Source organism: Bufo bufo, chromosome 5 (assembly GCF_905171765.1).
Source record: "Bufo bufo chromosome 5, aBufBuf1.1, whole genome shotgun sequence".
NCBI classification, from domain to species: Eukaryota; Metazoa; Chordata; class Amphibia; order Anura; family Bufonidae; genus Bufo; species Bufo bufo.
In genome coordinates this window covers 520,450,849-520,470,271 of record NC_053393.1, presented here as the reverse complement: position 1 = coordinate 520,470,271, position 19,423 = coordinate 520,450,849, and the positions used below count along the sequence as shown (strand labels likewise).

The following is a 19,423-nucleotide window of genomic DNA, read 5'->3' as shown; positions in this document are numbered from 1 at the left end:
CCCCTAGACATCTGCAGATTGAGAAATAATCTCCGAATATTGATGGCAGTAGATTTGCCCGGCATAAAACCAGTCTGGTCCCCGTGTATTAAGCTAAGGATTACTTTTGCCAGCAGCTTGACATCAGTGCATAATAAGGAGATAGGTCTGTATGATCCCGGACACGTGGGGTCCTTACCCGGTTTCGGCAGAACTATTATTATGGCCTCTTCCATAGACTCGGGCAAGCCGCCTAGCATATTTGCCTGATCAAAGACCTCTAAGAGTTGCGGTAACATAAAGTCTTTATATTTTTTCAGCAGTTCCCCAGGTATTCCATCCGCCCCCGGCGCTTTCTCAATAGGAAGCCCTCCCACTGCCACTTCTAATTCCTCCAGACTAAGGGGTTCCTCAAGGCTCTCTTTTTGTTCCATCGTCAGCACTGGTAGCCTAACCGAGGTGAGAAAGTCCTGGATCTCACTGTCACTGCGCTTTCATTTAGTGGCGTACAACTGCTTATAATAATCCCAATATTAAATTGCCTGTCGCATCCCGCAAACACCCTATAAAAGAGGGTCCCTGCTGAGCCTTAATAACAGATGCCAGCATATGGCCCACACTTTCCCCCTCCTCAAAGTCCTTCTGTTTCCAGAACAGCCTTTTGTTGTTTGCTAACTCTATTTGACGATCTTTATACAATTGCTGCGCTTCTACCCAATTAGATCGAGTTGCCGCCGTGGGATTATCAACATATTTACACTCCGTATCAGTGACTCTAGACTGTAGTTCTTGTGTCAGTTGCCTATTCTTAGCTTTATGCCTTTGGATACGCTTAATGAACATTCCTCTAACAGACGCCTTAAATGAGTCCCATACTACCCCCAGCGGTGCTGACCCAATGTTAATGGACATGAACTCCTGCATCTCTGCCAGTATTCTCACCTCATCCTGTAATACGTTCAGCCAGAAAGGATTCAACTTCCACAAACTACCAGTTCTCTCAGAAGCAGAGTCCAGGTTTAGTTCTACTCTGATGGCGGAATGATCAGCAAGACTTCTGGGCAGATATTCCACTGTCCGCACAAGTCTTAGTAACTGTTGGTTGCCTATTGGTAGGTCTATTCGCGAAAGTGAATTGTGAGAGCTAGAATGACAGGAGTATTGTCTAGTGAGAGGGTTACAGATTCTCCAAATGCTGCCAATATTTTTACCATATTGGACAGACGCGGTTCACCCGGGGCAGCTATCTCATGATGTCTGTCCATACGGTAGTCGAATACCATGTTAAAATCTCCGACAATAAGCGTGGGGATATCAGGGGACGCAGCCACAAACGCCAGCACTTGTTTCAACACTTCTCCCGTGTATGGGGGTGGGACATATATTGCCACTACTAAGCATGGGGATTGATATATATTGATACAAAACGACCGTTGGGATCTATATTTGATTTGACGCAGTGAAACGGAATCTGTTTGTGTACAAGTACACTGACCCCTCTAGCATGACTAGAGTACGTAGAGTGGTATGCATGGCCAATAAATGCACGGTTAACCGTGGCTACAGACTCCGCTGTCAGATGCGTTTCTGAGAAACATATGATAGCTGGTTGAAATTGTCTAAGGGAGTTCAGTACTGCGTATCTTTTGGCTGCGTCACCGAGACCCCTCACATTCCATGCCAACACATTAACCCCCATCATCAAACCCCACAGATATCCCGCCACGGATGACCCTCCCCGTCCCTCTATCTTTCATCATGTCTACCTTACTGTCAGAGAAAAAATTAGTAGTACAGTGATATACGACATTGTGGTCATGGTGCGGTTCCCCAGAACTAACATACAAATTCAACTTATACATCAACATTCCCCTCTGTAACGCGGGGGTATAAACTATCAAAGAAAATATACCCAGCAACTATAGGCAACGTGAGTGTATATAACCACTCTTATTCTTAAATCGCCCGTCTCCTGGACATATTTCACCCAATAAACAGATATGCATCCTATTGTGCGTAATGTAGTGCAATCAGGTATACCACTATGCAGTTTTGTTAGGTACATTTCTGTGCCCTACAAAGACTCTTTAACTAGCATAACAGAAACTCAGAGTCCTATGGTGCCCCACTACCCTCCAAATCAAAGCCGCAGCCCCCTGCATATACTCATCGTCCAAAGCATCTGTGCAGCTGACACCAGTGCTGCTTCTTCTCTCTCCTCCAGCATATCGTCCACATATCAACCCGAAGATGTTTCAGGGTGTCCTGGCAGACTGGTAACCTCCAACCATTTCACTGCCGCATCAGCTGATTCAAAGATATGGACTTTTCCTTCAGCCACCACTCGTAGCCTGGATGGATATAACATGGAGTACGGTACTTGGCGCTCCCTCAAGCGACGTTTCACTTCCACATACTTTGCCCGTTTCTTCTGTACCTCCGCAGAAAAATCCGGAAAGATAAGCACTTTTCTGTCATTTATCCGCAAGTCTTCATGATCCCTAGCTTTCCTCAAGATGGCGTCTCTGTCTTTGAAATGCAACAGCTTCATCAGGATGGGTCTCGGAGGGGCCCCTGGTGGTGGAGAGCGGAAAGGCACTCTACGAGCCCTTTCTATAGCGAACATATTCGACAGGGAGTCTTTTCCAAACTTCTCAGTCAGCCACTGCTCAAAGAAGACAACAGCATTCGTGCCCTCTACCTTTTCTGGGACACCCACAAGCCGCAAATTATTCCTGCGAAGTCTGTTCTCCAAATCATCCGCCTTATTCAGCAGATAGGAGACATCATGAGTGATTTTGCCCAGGTCTATACTATATCTTCCAAGCAGCTGACCCGCTCCTCCACTTCTTTAATTCTCTCTGTGACCTTCCTGAGGTCATGCCGAATAAAATACATATTTTCTTGTAGGCTCCCCATTTGTGTGTTAGGGGTGAGAAGCGCTGTGTTGCAGTTGGTGACTGCCTTAAACACATCAGTCATTGTTGGTTCAGTGGGAATCTGTGCAGCTGATCTGGCCCTCTCAGCCGCTCCGGCCGTCACACTCACCGCCTCCTCCTCTGCTCCTCGTGTCTCCATGCTGCCAGCACACCTTACAGTCGTCTCCAGAGGTGAGTACACCCAGTCTTCAGACCCGTCACTCTGCTGGTCCACCAGGGCTGCGGAGGTGTTCAGGGGAGTCGATCTGGCAAACTTCCCCAGCCGCGCTGCGATCTCTGCAGCCTTCTCTCCCGCTCCGGCGCCATCTTGCCTGGAGCGCACCGCTGGCCCGCTCACCTTCTCCTCCCTCTCCTTCTTGCTGTTCCGCTTAATGGTACCGGCGGTCGATGTGCCCGGAGTCCGGTAACTATTAGCACCACTTATATCAACTTTGTAGCCGATTAAGTACTCGGATGCCGATGATTGTACAGGATTCTTGTCCAGGAGAGCTAGCTTCAGCGTCTCCTCACATGCTGCGCTAGGCCACCCTCCTGCAGGTATTTAAGTGGCTCAGCCCCCTTCCCAGACGCCTCAGTGTCAAGATCCTTGAGTTTTCTGGATCTTGACACTCTCGTGTGCTCCTGAACTATACTTCGTTCCTGGATTCTGCTTTTCGTCTGAACCCTGCCTGCTTGCTTTGACTCTCCTATTGCCGACCCGGATTGCCTGTACCTTTGCCGCCTGCCCTATTGCCTGTCTGACCACGTCTCTGCCTTATCCTTTGGTCCTGCACCGTTGCTCCTGGTAACGTCTCTGCCCGCCTGACTACGCTTGTACTTCTGGTACCTACTCAGATCCTCCTGGTCCGCCTGAACCAGCTGCCACTGACTTGGGGATTGCTCTGGAGTAGCCCCCGGCAACTACCCTAGCAGCTCAAGTCTATCCTCATTATCTGAGGCTCTAGTGAAAACCAGGTAGTTGCTTAGACACGCCCCTCCAGAGTATAGCCAATCAGTGGCACAGTGGGTTCACACCCGCTGATCCGTGACAGTCTGGTAGCCCAAAGCCTAATGATGGCCTCCAGGCCTGCCACGTAAGCCTGTTAAGCCTTGCCAGTAAAAACACAAATATTAAAAGTTCAAAAACCGGGATCCTGGGTTATTTTTCTTCTAGACCAGGGGTGCACAACGTGTGATGACATTCTGACTATTAAAGGTACTGAAGCCGACTTCGGATTGCTGTTTTAAAATATCTTTAAAGTTGTAGAATCGATGGCCAAAGTTCTTCACCGAAGTCTTGTGCGACTTCACACTTTACGAAGTTTGCCTCACCAAAGCCCACACAATTTAATGCTGTACGGAGACGGGTCTGTCCCTGTAAAGCATTAAAACAAAGTTGGGGAACGAATCGACTTCAGATCTTGGATCCTAAGTGCGATTCACTCACTAGTTACGACCACCCTGCAATCTATCAGTGGTGGCCGTGCTTGCAAACCATAGGAAAAACTGCTGGCCTCGCTGGTGGCCAGGACCGTGGAGCTCACATAGGCTGGTGTTTTTTTCTACAGTGTGCAAGCATGACCACCACTGATGGATTGCAGGGTGGCCGTAACCATGGAAACGAGCAGTGTATAATGTGATGGAAAAATGGATCCAGCCAGGTAAGGAAGCAATATGGATAATAATACATTAGTAAGTGCTTTGTATTAACTTCCTCTATATAATAAATGCTATTTGCTAAAGTGACACAACCTTTAAGTATGCAGGAAGCACTGTTGTGTGCAGGAAGCACTGTTATGTGGAGCACTGTGTGGTTGGCACTACTATGGGATGCACTTTATGACTGGAACTGATATGATGAGTACTGCATACGTCCCAACCATCCCGGATCCGGCGGGACAGTCCTGGATTCCCACTGTCCCGTAACAGATGAGGTATGTCCCGCTCTGATTGTAATGGTGAAGCAGGGATCGTCTACTCTCCGCTTCACCATTCAGCTGCCGGCGCTCCCCAGCAGCAGCACAATGCCCTCATACATTGCACTGATGTTCTGTGGAATCAGACCCTTTGCTTCTTGTCCTACAAAGCAGTGCGATATGCGATTGTATCCTGCTGCTGGGGAGCTGTGATCATCAGAGGAACCAGGTGAGGATTTACCATTTAGTTTTTTTCTTCCTGTGAATGGGGCACATATCTGGACATAACTACTGGGAGGAGGCACATATCTGCCCATAACTATTGTGAAGGGGCACATATCTGGCAAAACTACTGTGAGGTGGCACATATGTGGGCATAACTACTGTGATGGGGCACATATCTGGCCATAACTATTGTGAAGGGGCACATATCTGGCAAAACTATTGTGAAGGGGCACATATGTGGGCATAACTACTGTGAGTGGGCATCTGCCCATAACTAGTGTGAGGGGCACATATGGGCATAACTATTGTGAAGGGGCACATATCTGGCCATCACTACTCTTAGGAGGCACATATGTTAGCATTACTACTGTGAGGGGCACATATCTGGGCATAGCCACCGTGAAGGGGGCACATCTGGGTACAGCTACTGTGAGGGGCATATCTGGGCATAGCTACTGTGAGGGGTGGCACATGTGGGCATTATCACTGTGATGGGGGCACAATGTGGGCATTACTACTATGTGCTGGAGCAAAGGGGGAATAATTACTATGAGGGGGCATTAAGGGGACTAGGTGTGGATAGTTACGTTTTGGGGGGTTAGAGGCGTGGCCTAGTATGAAAAATTTGTAAATAATGTCCCTCTTTGTGTTTTTCAAAAGTTGGAAGGTGAGGTTAGCACTGTTAGGGCTCATTCAGACGAGTGCAGTCCAGAAATCACATTCTGTGCGTCAGCGTGATCCTCCGTTCTGGACACTGCTCGTCTTGTAGCACCCCCTACCTAACCATTGAAGGATCCAAGCACCTTAAATCGACCATTTGACTGACTATACCTGGATACTCCTCCCGACGAGAAATCTCTGATACAACACCACTGCAAAATCCCAAGCATAACATCATTGCGGAATCTTCCATTCAGAGGCCGTAAGTCAGGGACTCTGGCAGTGACGTGAAACAGAACTACAGAGCCGTCGAGGAAAAACCTCCTGATACACTGTGCCGAATAACCACGGGCACATTAAGGGAGAGGAATAGATCCAAAGTCTGCAAAGTCTTCGGTCGAATATAAGGTAACCAACCAACCTATACTTGCAAGTAATTTTGTAGCGGGACGCCGCTACTTGTTTCGTTTCGGTGGGACGCTGCCGATATCGAGAGTGGACATAAAGACTTGACTTTATATACCTGATTTTATACACCGATACCCAGGTGCAACAATTATAAGTTATTGACATTATTTATCTTGGGACTATTGATTCACAACTACTATGCATTTCTAAGAATAATGCCTTGATTTTACATATTGTGTTAATCGAATCACCTATAGTGCCAATCGATTATTTTTTATTTTTTATTGTATGCTGCCGAATATAATTATCTCATTTGAGTATATAATCGATCATTTTTATGCTATCGAAGATAATATCATATTGTATATACAATTGAACTCCAGCATTTTGATTGATTATAATCACAAATAAAGTATTTAACTGTTTAACCACATGGTCACGGTTTCTTGAGTGCCCTGTTATACTATTTATTATTACTTTTTTGCATTGAGTGAGTGGTCTCAATTTCACAGGAGCACCGACTTGGTGTCCTTTTTTCCTAGTGCGACATCTTACTTGATTATTAACTTTTTGGATGAAATATAACTATTCTGTGTCTAGTTGTGCGATCCTCTTTTGCGTGTTGTGGCTCGGGCTAATTGTTTTTTCTTTCACATTTGTGGCGTTTAGCGGTTCGATGGCTGGCTTTCGTATACCTTCTGTGCGGTGCGGAGAGAGGAACAGAGGCTGGTGGGCGCTCTTTGGTTTTTCGAGAGGTGGAAGTCTTTTGGACAGGGATCCTGGAATTCAGGTGGTCATAACTCCTTCCGGAGGTTGTTGGTATAGAGTTCCGCCGGAGGCGCGGTGATGCTGGTGACCCGCGCTGTGGTAATGCGCCTTTGTCTATTCCAGAGCTCTGGACCTCATGTGTCCTGACATATGATTATCCCTTTCTTTTTCAAAATGTTGGTAGTAGGGTAGTTGGTGGTTATCTCCCGGGTGTGTTGTTCTGGGCCATACAGTTGCAAGAAAAATTATGTGAACCCTTTGGAATGATATGGATTTCTGCACAAATTGGTCATAAAATGTGATCTGATCTTCATCTAAGTCACAACAATAGACAATCTCAGTCTGCTTAAACTAATAACACACAAATAATTAAATGTTACCATGTTTTTATTGCACACACCATGTAAACATTCACAGTGCAGGTGGAAAAAGTATGTGAACCCTTGGATTAAATAACTGGTTGAACCTCCTTTGGCAGCAATAACTTCAACCAAACGTTTCCTGTAGTTGCAGAGCAGACGTGCACAACAGTCAGGAGTAATACTTGACCATTCCTCTTTACAGAACTGTTTCAGTTCAGCAATATTCTTGGGATGTCTGGTGTGAATCGCTTTCTTGAGGTCATGCCACAGCATCTCAATCGGATTGAGGTCAGGACTCTGACTGGGCCACTCCAGAAGGCGTATCTCCTTCTGTTTAAGCCATTCTGTTGTTGATTTACTTCTATGCTTTGAGTCGTTGTCCTGTTGCAACACCCATCTTCTGTTGAGCATCAGCTGGTGGACAGATGGCCTTAAGTTCTCCTGCAAAATGTATTGATAAACTTGGGAATTTATTTTTCCTTCGATGATAGCAATCCGTCCAGGCCCTGACGCAGCAAAGCAGCCCCAAACCATGATGCCCCCACCACCATACTTCACAGTTGGGAGGAGGTTTGATGTTGGTGTGCTGTGCCTCTTTTTCTCCACACATAGTGTTGTGTGTTTCTTCCAAACAACTCAACTTTGGTTTCATCTGTCCACAGAATATTTTGCCAGCACTGCTGTGGAACATCCAGGTGCTCTTGTGCAAACTGTAAACGTGCAACAATGTTTTTTTGGGACAGCAGTGGCTTCCTCTGTGGTATCCTCCCATGAAATCCATTCTTGTTCAGTGTTTTACGTATCGTAGATTCGCTAACAGGGATGTTAGCATATGCCAGAGACTTTTGTAAGTCTTTAGCTGACACTCTAGGATTCTTCTTCACCTCATTGAGCAGTCTGCGCTGTGCTCTTGCAGTCATCTTTACAGGACGGCCACTCCTAGAGAGAGTAGCAGCAGTGCTGAACTTTCTCCATTTATAGACAATTTGTCTTACTGTGGACTGATGAACAGCAAGGCTTTTGGAGATACTTTTATAACCCTTTCCAGCTTTATGCAAGTCAACAATTCTTAATCATAGGTCTTCTGAGAGCTCTTTTGTGCGTGGCCTCATTCACATCAGGCAATGCTTCTTGTGAAAAGCAAACCCGGAACTGGTGTGTGTTTTTTATAGGGCAGGGCAGCTGTAACCTACACCTCCAATCTCATATCATTGATTGGACTGCAGTTGGCTGACACCTCACTCCAATTAGCTCTTGGAGATGTCATTAGTCTAGGGGTTCACATACTTTTTCCACCTGCACTGTGAATGTTTACATGGTGTGTTTAATAAAAACATGGTAACATTTAATTCCTTGTGTGTTATTAGTTTAAAGAGGACCTTTCACCGATTATTACACTATGAACTAACTATACAGACATGTGGAGCGGCGCCCGGGGATCTCACTGCACTTACTATTACCCCTGGGTGCCGCTCCGTTCTCCTGCTTTGCCCTCCGGTATCTCCGCTCACTAAGTTATAGTAGGCGGAGATTCCAGTCACTAAGTTATGGTAGGCGGAGTCTGCCCTTGTTCTGCACTAGCGCTGGCCAATCGCAGCGCAGAGCTCACAGCCTGGGAGGTTCTTTTCTCCCAGGCTGTGAGCTCTGCAATGCGATTGGCCAGCGCTACAGAAGAACAAGGGCAGACTCCGCCTACCATAACTTAGTGAGCGGAGATACCGGAGGACATAGCAGGAGAACGGAGCGGCGCCCGGGGATAATAGTAAGTGCAGTGAGATCCCCGGGCGCCGCTCCACATGTCTGTATAGTTAGTTCATAGGGTAATAATCGGTGAAAGGTCCTCTTTAAGCAGACTGTGATTGTCTATTGTTGTGACTTTGATGTAGATCAGATCACATTTTATGACCAATTTGTGCAGAAATCCATATAATTCCAAAGGGTTCACATACTTATTCTTGCAACTGTATATGGAAGGCGTTATGAATATAATACACAGGTAGAGATCAAGGGGCACTGTTAACAGGAAGATGCAGCTATATAGTGTAGTGGTGACAGTCCTCTGGATGAACGACCCCTCTCTAGTAGCTATAGCCCGTAATATTATTACACTCCAGAAATACATCCAGGCCCCTCTTGAATTCCTTTATTGTACTCACCATCACCACCTCCTCAGGCAGAGAGTCCCATAGTCTCACTGCTCTTACCATAAAGAATCCTCTTCTATGTTGTGAAAATACATTCTTACCTCCAGACACAGAGAATGTTCCCCTCGTCACAATCCTGGGGATGAATAGATGAGGGGAGTGATCTCTGTACTGACCCCTGTTATATTTATACACAGTTATTAGATCTCCCCTCTGTCGTCTTTTTTTCTACAGTGAATAACCCTTATTTTGCCAATCTTCCAGGGTACTGTAGTTGCCCCATTCCAGTCATTACTTTAGTTGCCCTCCTCTGGACCCTCTCTAGTTCTGCTATGTCTGCCTTGTTTACAGGAGCCCAGAGCTGTACACAGTACTCCATGTGTGGTCTGACCAGTGATTTGAAAAGTGGTAGGACTATGCTCTCATCACGGGCCTTATTGGCCTTGGTTTTTAATGGGACCTGATGGTGTCTTCCTTTTGGGTGTTAATTTGGACAATTCCTTTTCTGGCCTGTACGTGAGCTAAAACAGACTCGGTTCTGCTGGGTGGTGGTCGGAGCCCCGTTGGGAGAACGGGCCTCCTCCGTGGCGGCATTTGAGTACAGCGGAGATATGGTGGTAGCAGATGGAGTAACTGCCCGCTGAGAGTCCAGCGGTTGGCAGACAGCTCTGATGATTACGGTTTAACTTGCCCGCTGGGAGTCCAGCCTTTGGCATACCGCTCCGATATTATGGTTTATTAAGGTTTGCCGCTTTAATAAAGAAGCTGTGGCCGATCACCATCCAGCAATAAAGTGATACAGTTGTCGGTGTCTTTTGTTATGGGTCAAGGTTGGGTAAAGGGGCCAAGGGTGAGTTAAAGGTGGTACCCCCTCCCCCTGTTTCCCTGGATACCAGCAGTCTTAAAGGGGTTATCCCATCATAATGATCACTGTTAAATCTGTTAATGATTTGACAGTGATCATTTTTGTAAATATACTTTATTAACAAATTCCCACCGATTAGGAGAAAATTCATCCCCACTTACCTTATTGTTGTGACTCGGTCTCCCCTGGTTACGACCACCGCTCTTCCGCAAAATCCCGATGGTCGCGCTTGCCCAGAAGACTTCTTCTTTTCTCCCGGCCGGGCCACTCGCTGTCCTGAACGCGCACGCTGCCGCGCATGCGCGACGGTGACTTCTTCCCGGCCAGAATAGTACAGAGCTGCGAACGCGCACGCCGGCTCTGTACTATACTGGCCAGAAATAAGTCACATTGCGCATGCGCGGCAGCGTGCGCGTCCAGTCCAGCGCGCGGCCCGGCCGGGAGAAGACTTCAATCAAGATGAAGCCCGCCCCCAGCCAGAATCCAGGAAGTGAACGCGCGGTGGCAGCAGGTAAGTATGAAACTGCTAAGTGGGATAACCCCTTTAATGAGCAACTAAATTTCAGCTGTTTCCTCTAATCACCATTTTTTCTGTTTGAATCCGGGGATCAGATTCTCGGTCATTTAACCCCTGTATATTTTTGGTCCAATATGTGGGACAATGGACACACACTGTCATGTCCCCTTTATGTAAGAGGGACAAGGAGGTTATGGTCCCACCAGACCAATGAGCTGTTTACTCCCCCTTGGTGTATTCTCTCTTTACTCCATTCCGGAAACCTCTACTGGAGCCGAGCTCTCCCTACTAATATACCCTTAAGAGGGGGACGGCCCAGTCAAGTGTCATGCAGACCGGGGGAGCGGTTATGCATGTCCATAATGATGCCCCAAGATGACGTTATACCAATCTGGTATGCAGCTTTACTGAGCTTGGCCTCCTTCAGTCATCTGGGACATTTTTGCTGTTGCTCCACTCCGCCAATCATGTGACCGCCGTCGTGACGCAACAGTCTCTGACGTTGGCGCATCGCGGCGGTCACGTGATGCGGAAGTACAGCCGTACGTTCCACCTACACCCCTATGAAACGCATGGGGGCTATGTGCGCATGCGCGAACATGTGATCACGACCTTCCCGATCACATGGCCATGCTAGTGATACGCCTCCTATGGCGTCATGAATAGGCGCCGGAGGTTATGGGACGTCTCACATGGCCCTACAGCCCTTATAAGGGGGCGGTTTTGCCCTACTAGTTGCCGGTCACCCCACCACTGCAGACACCACCACCCTGGATCTTTGCTTGAAGGTGGATTTAGAGCCATACGCCGAAAGTTGCCAACAGAATGTAAGTGATTTGCCTCCATAGTCCCATACGGGTTGATTGATGGAGGTTCATCTATGTTACTTTACTTACTCTTGTTTTTTGCTTCTTAATGTTATCCTCAGACTCAGCCACACCTTGACTGCAGTAACTACATAGGCTATTCCCTTATTTTCTGGTGAACTAGCCGGGAGGGATAACCACCACCATTGCCCCGTGTCCCCTGATGAATCCTGGGGCCTCCTCTGAAGAAACGCGTCGGGACACTTGAGTATATCCTCACGTTATCCCCTTTAGTGGTATTTCTGTGGGGTAACATCTCTATATCATTCTCTTATGTGTGTGGTTCCATTGGACGGGATTTTTTTCTTTTTCCCTGTGCTAGGGTCTTACTAGGGTTACCTATACAGGAAGAGAGTTCCAGTCTGGGCCACCCCTTGCGGGGCTTTTTGGACCCCGTCCCTTGGACACACCCTGTAGGGCGGACTAGGACAAGCAGGGAGGCAATAGGGCCAGTTGGTTAGACCCTCTAACACAGTCTCACCCGCCTCTCCATACATTTGGTCCAGTCCACCACCTACATCCCTGTTTGTTATGTAATTGTCTATGCTCACTCACCCCACTAGGCTGAGTCTTTGCAGGTCTTACTCGTTGTATGTCTGTAGGGGCCGTTTTTTTATCTCCTATACGTTATTAAAAGTGAAGTTTTATTGAGTATACTGCCCCTCATAGTTTTTCTGGTTGTTAATTGAGCAGTATTCAGGGAGACACCATTGCCTCTCCTGACCGACCACCTTTAATCCTAGGTGAAAGACTCCCTTTAAGGGGTTGTTTGACTTGTGCAAATAAAATAGTTTCATACCATAAACGTCATACAAGGCAGTTACTAATGTATTGTTATGAACCATATTGCTTCCTTTGATGGCACCCTTATTTTCAAAATCATATTATATGCTTATTTCTATTGGTAACGACCAGCCACCAATCCATCAGTGGTGGTAGTGCTTGAACACTAGATGAAAGAACGATGGCTCATGTGTGCTCCCATGGTCCCACCGTATCACCTGCAGCCCCCCTGAAATGAATGGAGTAGCTGGCTGGGAATTCTGGAGATAGCCGAGCGTTGTACTCGGCCGCACTACACAATTATCATGAAAAAAAAGCCAGAATTGCTCTTTGCTTATTCCCCACCAAAATAATAAAAACTGCAACGGAATAAAAACTGATCAAAAAGTGTTATGTACCCAAAAATGATTCCAACGAAAACTACAAGTCATCCTGCAAAAATCAAGGTCTGAAATAGCTACGTAGGAAAAAGAAAAAAAAAAGTTATTGGTCTTGGGATACAAAATCATTTTCTTCTTTAAAAATAAAGGGTTTTCATTGTATAAAACTAGTAAAAACGTTAAAAAAAACCCATTGTACTGACCAAGAAAATAACGTTTTCGGGGCACATTTACTGCGTTGGTCTTAGCTTCCCCTTTTCGCCTCGTCATAAATTAGGCGCATCCATAGCAGTCCGTGCACCTGGCAAATAAAATACTCCAGCTCCAGCTAAACTGTATGTTTGATGGTTATAAGTGTAATTTGATGATGCTGAAGGAGTGTGGAAGACAAAAAATGGAAACACCTTGTGAATTATAAGGCCTGCAGGTCTAGAACGTCATTATGCTGTTTTTTGAATATACAGAGAAAATCAACAAAAAGTTTTATCGAAATCAACAATAAAGATTCGAGGAAAAAAAATACTGTAAAAGCAAAATGATGACTTGCATTCACTGGTTTAAAGGAGTTGTCCAAGTTATATTTATTGATGACCTATCCTCAGGATAGGTCATCAATATCAGATCGGCTGGGGTCCGACACCTGGCGCCCCCGCCGATCAGCTGTTTGAAGAGAAGGTGCCAACGCCGCCTCCTCTTCACTGTTTACACCCAAGCCATCCCATTCATTTCAATGGTACGGATCGTTCCCATACACTTGTATAGAAGAGATCTGTACCATTGACATGAATGGGATGGCTTGGGTGTAAACAGTGAAGAGGAGGCGGCGTTGGCACCTTCTCTTCAAACAGCTGATCGGCGGGGGCGCCAGGTGTCGGACCCCAGCCGATCTGATATTGATGACCTATCCTGAGGATAGGTCATCAATAAATATAACTTGGACAACTCCTTTAAAGCGTTGATCAAAATGTTTAAATGACCATTGTGCACACTGATTTTTTATTTAGTTATCTTTTAACCAGAGATCTGGTCTTGAATGTCGCAATGTGTACGGCATTACCATTGTTGAATATGCTGCTTCTGGTGTTTTTAGGGATGGAGAGTTGGCCTGCATACCTCACTGATGGAAAACTATTGTTTGTCTCTTCTGTGTGTTTGGAAGAGATGAGTCCGGTATGGCAAGTTAGGGGCACATTTATTAAGACCGGTGTTTTAGACGCCAGTCTTAATAAAGTCCCATAGTCGGCAGTGGTTCCACCGAAGTTATGAAGAGGCGCCGGCCTCCCCATGACTTCGGGGCATCCAGCGCCACTTCTAAATGTAAGACGGCTTCTGAGCTGTCTTACATTTAGACCTTTTTATACGCCTAAAACAGGCGTAGAAAATGGTGAATGAGACGGGCCTGCCGTCCTGTCCCCTTCCCCACCCACAATTTTAAAATTGGCGTGAGCAGATAGCGCTGCAACTAACCACTGCGCTGCCATCTACCCCTGAAATATGCCTAATTTAGGCGTATTTCATCTTAGTGAATGACCCCCTTAGTCTTTGACTAATGGAAGACTTAGGTGTCTTCACACGCTGAAATTACTGCAACTGAAAGTCACTTCACTGCTTGCCGCCCCATTCAAATGAATGGAACCGGTTTTCAGTTTTAGAAAATTCTGCAACTAAAGCCACATCGTGCGAAGGCGTCCTTAGGAAATAATAGGGTTATGGGTTTGATATTAGAAGTTGTTTGAACCGGTTTGCTTTTTATCATCTGGTTCAGTTATTAAGGAAGTTGGTATTGAAAGGGTTAATAAGAAGGGGCTATGTTTTAGCTTGATAGTTGTAATGAGGTTGATAAGATTGTTTGTCTGGTAGTTGTAGATGAAGGAAAAGTACTAGATGAAGTATCAGCTTTTGTTAATGTTAAAGGGGTTATCCGACTTAAATAAATCTATTCTAATTGCATTTATTGTAGACCAGTGAAAGATTCTTAAAATCACTTTCATCACCTATCTATCACTGTTTGGCCAGTTCAGTTCAGGGTCATGTTACACCTGACGTCAGCACTGACGTCCCGTTTACAAGCTTCTCTCTGCTTGAGGGAGTGGCCAGGCTGTGTAAACGGAACGTCAGAGCCTCTGGTGCCCTCCCCCTCCAGCTCTCCTCACACTGCCCGGCTCTGCTCTGCTGCTGATGACGTCTCGTTTACAGCCGTCTCTCTGCTTGAGGGAGTGGCCAGGCTGTGTAAACGAGATGTCAGAGCCTCTGGTGCCCTTCCCCCTCCAGCTCTTGTCACTGCCTCGGCTCTGCTATGCGATCGCTCATGTGCAGTACAAACCAGAGTGATCTCCAGCAGCACAGGGTATGTTTGTCCCTCCTGCATTCCCTGGGGCTAGAGGTGGCAGTTTGTAAACGTTCCCCTCTGCATCTGGGGATCGTTATTACAGCCCTGGGTCGTCGTCGTCCCTCCCCCCACTAGTACACATTCAACACCCCCTGGGAAATATAAATAAATTATTGGCCATCATTATTATCATCATCATCATTATTCAGCTGTATAAAATCCTTATCTGCCACCAATATATGGATGTATCTAAGCAATATCCATATTGAATATATATTTGAATAATATAGATATTGCTTAGATACAGATAATGCTAATGATATTTTCACACTAGCGGCAGGACGTATCCGACAGGCTGTTCACCCTGTCGGATCCGCCCTGCCGCTATTTGACGGTGCCGCTGGACGGATCCGTTATTGCAATTCATTTCTAGACGGATCCGCACCTGGATCCGTCTACAAATGCTGTCAGTTGTCACACTGATTGGCGGATCCAGCAGGCACGCATCTCCGACGACGGAGCTGCCGTGCGGATCCGGCGTTGCAAAACAACTGAAGGACGGATCCGCCCTTCCGGTCTGCGCATGCGCAGAACATGAAAAATGTGAAAAAGACTGACAGAGGGATCCGTCCATCGACATGGCAAGCGGATAGACGGATCCGTTATTGCAATGCATTTCTAGATGGATCCGCACCTGGATCTGTCTACAAATGCTGTCAGTTGTCATAGCTCCACCACCGTCCCCTTTATAGTCAATGGGGACAGAGCGGCAGTCCAGCGGCACGGCAAAATAGCGGCTGGCTAGATCCGACAGGGTGAACAGCCTGTTGGATCGATCCTGCCTCTAGTGTGAAAGTAGCCTTAGGCTCCATTCACACATCCGCAAATGGGTCCGCATTTGTTCTGCAATTTTGCGGAACGGGTGCGGACCCATTCATTTTCTATGGTGACGGAATTTGGAATTAGTGCAAATACGTCCTCCTTGATATACTGTAATAACAGAAAGAAATTTTTTAGACTAGAAACAAAACCAAACATGAAAGAAATGTATGTAAAATAACATAACTTACACTGTGCAGCTGCAATGTGACAGGGAGGACTTCTGCCCTGTGTGTGCAGAGCAGGGTGAGGGAAAGGTCAGGTTGTTCACGCCCAGAAATATTCATGAGGCAGAGCTCAGGCTTTGTTGTTACACGCCCCCTCAGCATGTACTGCAGCATGTAAACAAAGCAATGACAGGACCATGAAATGGTGCAAATATGGGTTTTAACTTGATGAAATCAAGCTTAACCAAATTATATGTATATCCTGATGGATTTTAAGTGTTTTTTTTATTTTTTTTATTAACTCGGATAACCCCTTTAACAGTTTCTGGCCCATTAACAAATTCTCCCCAGAAAACGCCTTTAAAATGTCCATTCGGATCAAGCATTGATGCTATTGCATCTTGGCCCTGATTTATCATTATTTCTCTCCAGAATTCTGCCTTTTTGCTTTTTTACACCACTCACTCCAGTTTCGTAATGTGGGTGGAAAAGTGGGTGTGGTTAGGGCTACTTTCACATATGCATTTGGTGCGGATCCGTCTTGTATCTGCACAGACGGATCCGCACCGATAATGCAAACGCTTGTATCCGTTCAGAAGGGATCCGTTTGCATTATTCTTTAAAAAAAAAGTCTAAGTCAAAACGGTTTCAATTGCACCATATTGTGTCAGTGAAAACGGATCCGTCCCCATTGACTTACATTGTAAGTCAGGACGGATCTGTTTGGCTCCGCATTATCAGGCGGACACCAAAACGCTGCAAGCGGAATGGAGACGGAACGGCGCCAAACTGATGCATTCTGAGCGAATCCTTATCCATTCAGAATGCATTAGGGCAAAACTGATCCGTTTTGGGCCGCTTGTGAGAGCCCTGAACGGATCTCAGAAACGGACCCAGAAACGTCAGTGTGAAAGTAGCCTAGTTATGTTAATGACTTTCACTCCAAATTTACCATTAAGACTTTTTTCGCAACAGCTTTTCTAGACAACAGTGCTAGGTTTAAGGCCAAGACAAATTTATCAAACAACATGTGACATTTAATAAATGTGGCATAAAGTACTCCAAACACAGACTCAAGAAAAACTGACTTCAAATTTCACCTCATGATAAATCGCCCGCCCCCCCCCCCCCCCCCCATCTCCAAAGAAGGAAAAAACAAATCAAACAGGAAAAATGGCAGCTGCCATATGCTTCGCCTTCTCAGAAGGGCCTACTAAAGACAAGCTTTCTACAGATCCATATAGTGATTACAATGTGGGCTACATGGGACTCAGCTTCTTATTTTAACAGAGGCTCTGTCGAAAACATAGAGGATAACATGTAAGGGTTCAGTGAAGGAGGCGCGGAAGGTGTGCAAGTGTCTGATGGGGTAACACAGCTCGTAGAAGGACAGACGCCCGGCCTCATAGTCTAAGAAGACTCCAAGTGTTGGACAAGTTAGATTTACATCATGGACTAGGATGACTGAGTTGTGAAATGCTGAACATGTTTTATCAGACAGAATCAAACACCAAGATTTATCGTTCTCGTCTATACCAGACTGATCTCCATTCCTTTCTATACTGGGATAACACATTCCGATGCCACAATCTCCTATCTGGTTCCACTCTACTTCCCAGTAATGTCGTCCTGAGGAGAAGCTACATTGGCTTAATACCTGGCAGTATGTCTGAAAGTTTCCTGGAGATTCTGGTCGGCCCGGTTTTATGTCCAAATCTGTTGCTGTTCTCAGATCTTCTGATAACCCCATGTCTGTATGAGCCGTGTCCACATCCAGCAGTATGTCAGGAACATGGAACCCGAGCTCTGATGTTACATAGGTGACAACATCCTTCATAGATCGGTGTAAAATTGATGAGATCAGAACATCTTCCAGATCATCAGCCATCTCATCATCTCTGACTGAAGCTTCTTCTTCTGTCACCACGCTCTTGTCACTAAGGGATGCTCTTTGGTCTGATTCTTGTAGGACGGTTTTTGGGTCAGTCTTATTATCCTGCACTTTATCAAACACATGAACTTCAGCTTGTTCTGGGACCAGACCCACCTCCTCAGAATTAGTCTGTCCACCATCTCCACCTGTGTCCTCATCATCTCCAGGACTACATACTGTAATGTCACTTTCTTGTAAGAGTCTTATTGGGTCAGAGACACAACACATCTTCTCCACATGATGCATCTTCCTGGACAGCTCGTCCTCTTTTATTTCCATCTTCTTCATCAGATCAGATATCTGGGACAGAATCTTCATCTCCTGCCTGGAGATCTCGCTCAGAACTTTCTTTTCTGCAATTTCCAGTTGCTCCCTAATGTTGATGAATAACGTATTGATGTTCTTTCTCTTCTCAGAGGCTTTCTCCTTGATCTTTCCCTTATCATTGTGCAGACTGTGCATTTTTGCCTGAATTTCTGCTTTTTGTGGGTTTAATTCATCAAGATATTTCCTCAGTTTCTTCTTCTTCTTCTCTGAAGCCTCATCTAGAAGTTCCACCTGGTGTCCCCTGTGCTTGCCAACCAGACAGCAAGACACACATAGACAATTATCATCCTCTGGGCAGTAATACTCCAGAACCTTCTTGTGGATCGAACATTTTTTGTTGCCAAAGGAGCTGGTAGGTTCTGATAATACATGATCCATCGTCTGGTTGTGGACGGTCAGGTGGTCATCACATAGAGAGTTCTCACACTGCAGACATGACTTCACAGCTGGTACATGAGACTTTGTGCAGTAACTACAGAAGGTTCTAGTCTTCTCCATATCAGGCTGAGTAGATAAGAAACGCTCCACTATATTACTTAGCTTCCGGTTCTTCTCCAGGGCCGGACGCTCTGGATATTCCGCTCTGCAGTCAGGACAGGAATACACTCCGCCTGCCTCCTGTGCATCCAGCACACTTACAATACACGAGCGGCAGAAGTTGTGTCCACATCTCAGGGATCCGGGATCCGTATAGAGGCTCAGGCAGATGGAGCAGTTCAGCTCGTCCCTCAGCTCAGCAGACGCCATTGTAGTGAGGAAGAGCAGGAATTGAAAGTGAAAAGGTTTCTTCACTTCCTGCAGAAGGCGGAGATCTTCTGAGAACAAACTATTAACCCCTGCAGCTCAGGGACTGTGTTTAGTCCTGATTCATAAGGAGGAAGACAATGATTACTGGGATCTGGTGTAGGATTCCTCATGTAGTAGATGTAGTGACTACACTTATTGATAGCATAGGAAGAATCCATCTGCAGTACAGGGAAGTAAAAGAAAGATAAAA

General features: G+C 46.1%; 1 protein-coding gene across 1 annotated transcript; it reads right to left on the bottom strand.

Annotated features, from left to right (window-relative positions):
- Nucleotides 1-17,161: 17,161 nt before the first annotated feature.
- On the bottom strand, nucleotides 17,162-18,870 carry LOC121002902 (E3 ubiquitin/ISG15 ligase TRIM25-like). Its single transcript, XM_040434548.1, has one exon. The coding sequence runs from the start codon at nucleotides 18,802-18,804 to the stop codon at nucleotides 17,437-17,439; it is 1,368 nt and encodes a 455-aa protein (XP_040290482.1). The 5' UTR covers nucleotides 18,805-18,870; the 3' UTR covers nucleotides 17,162-17,436.
- Nucleotides 18,871-19,423: the final 553 nt, after the last annotated feature.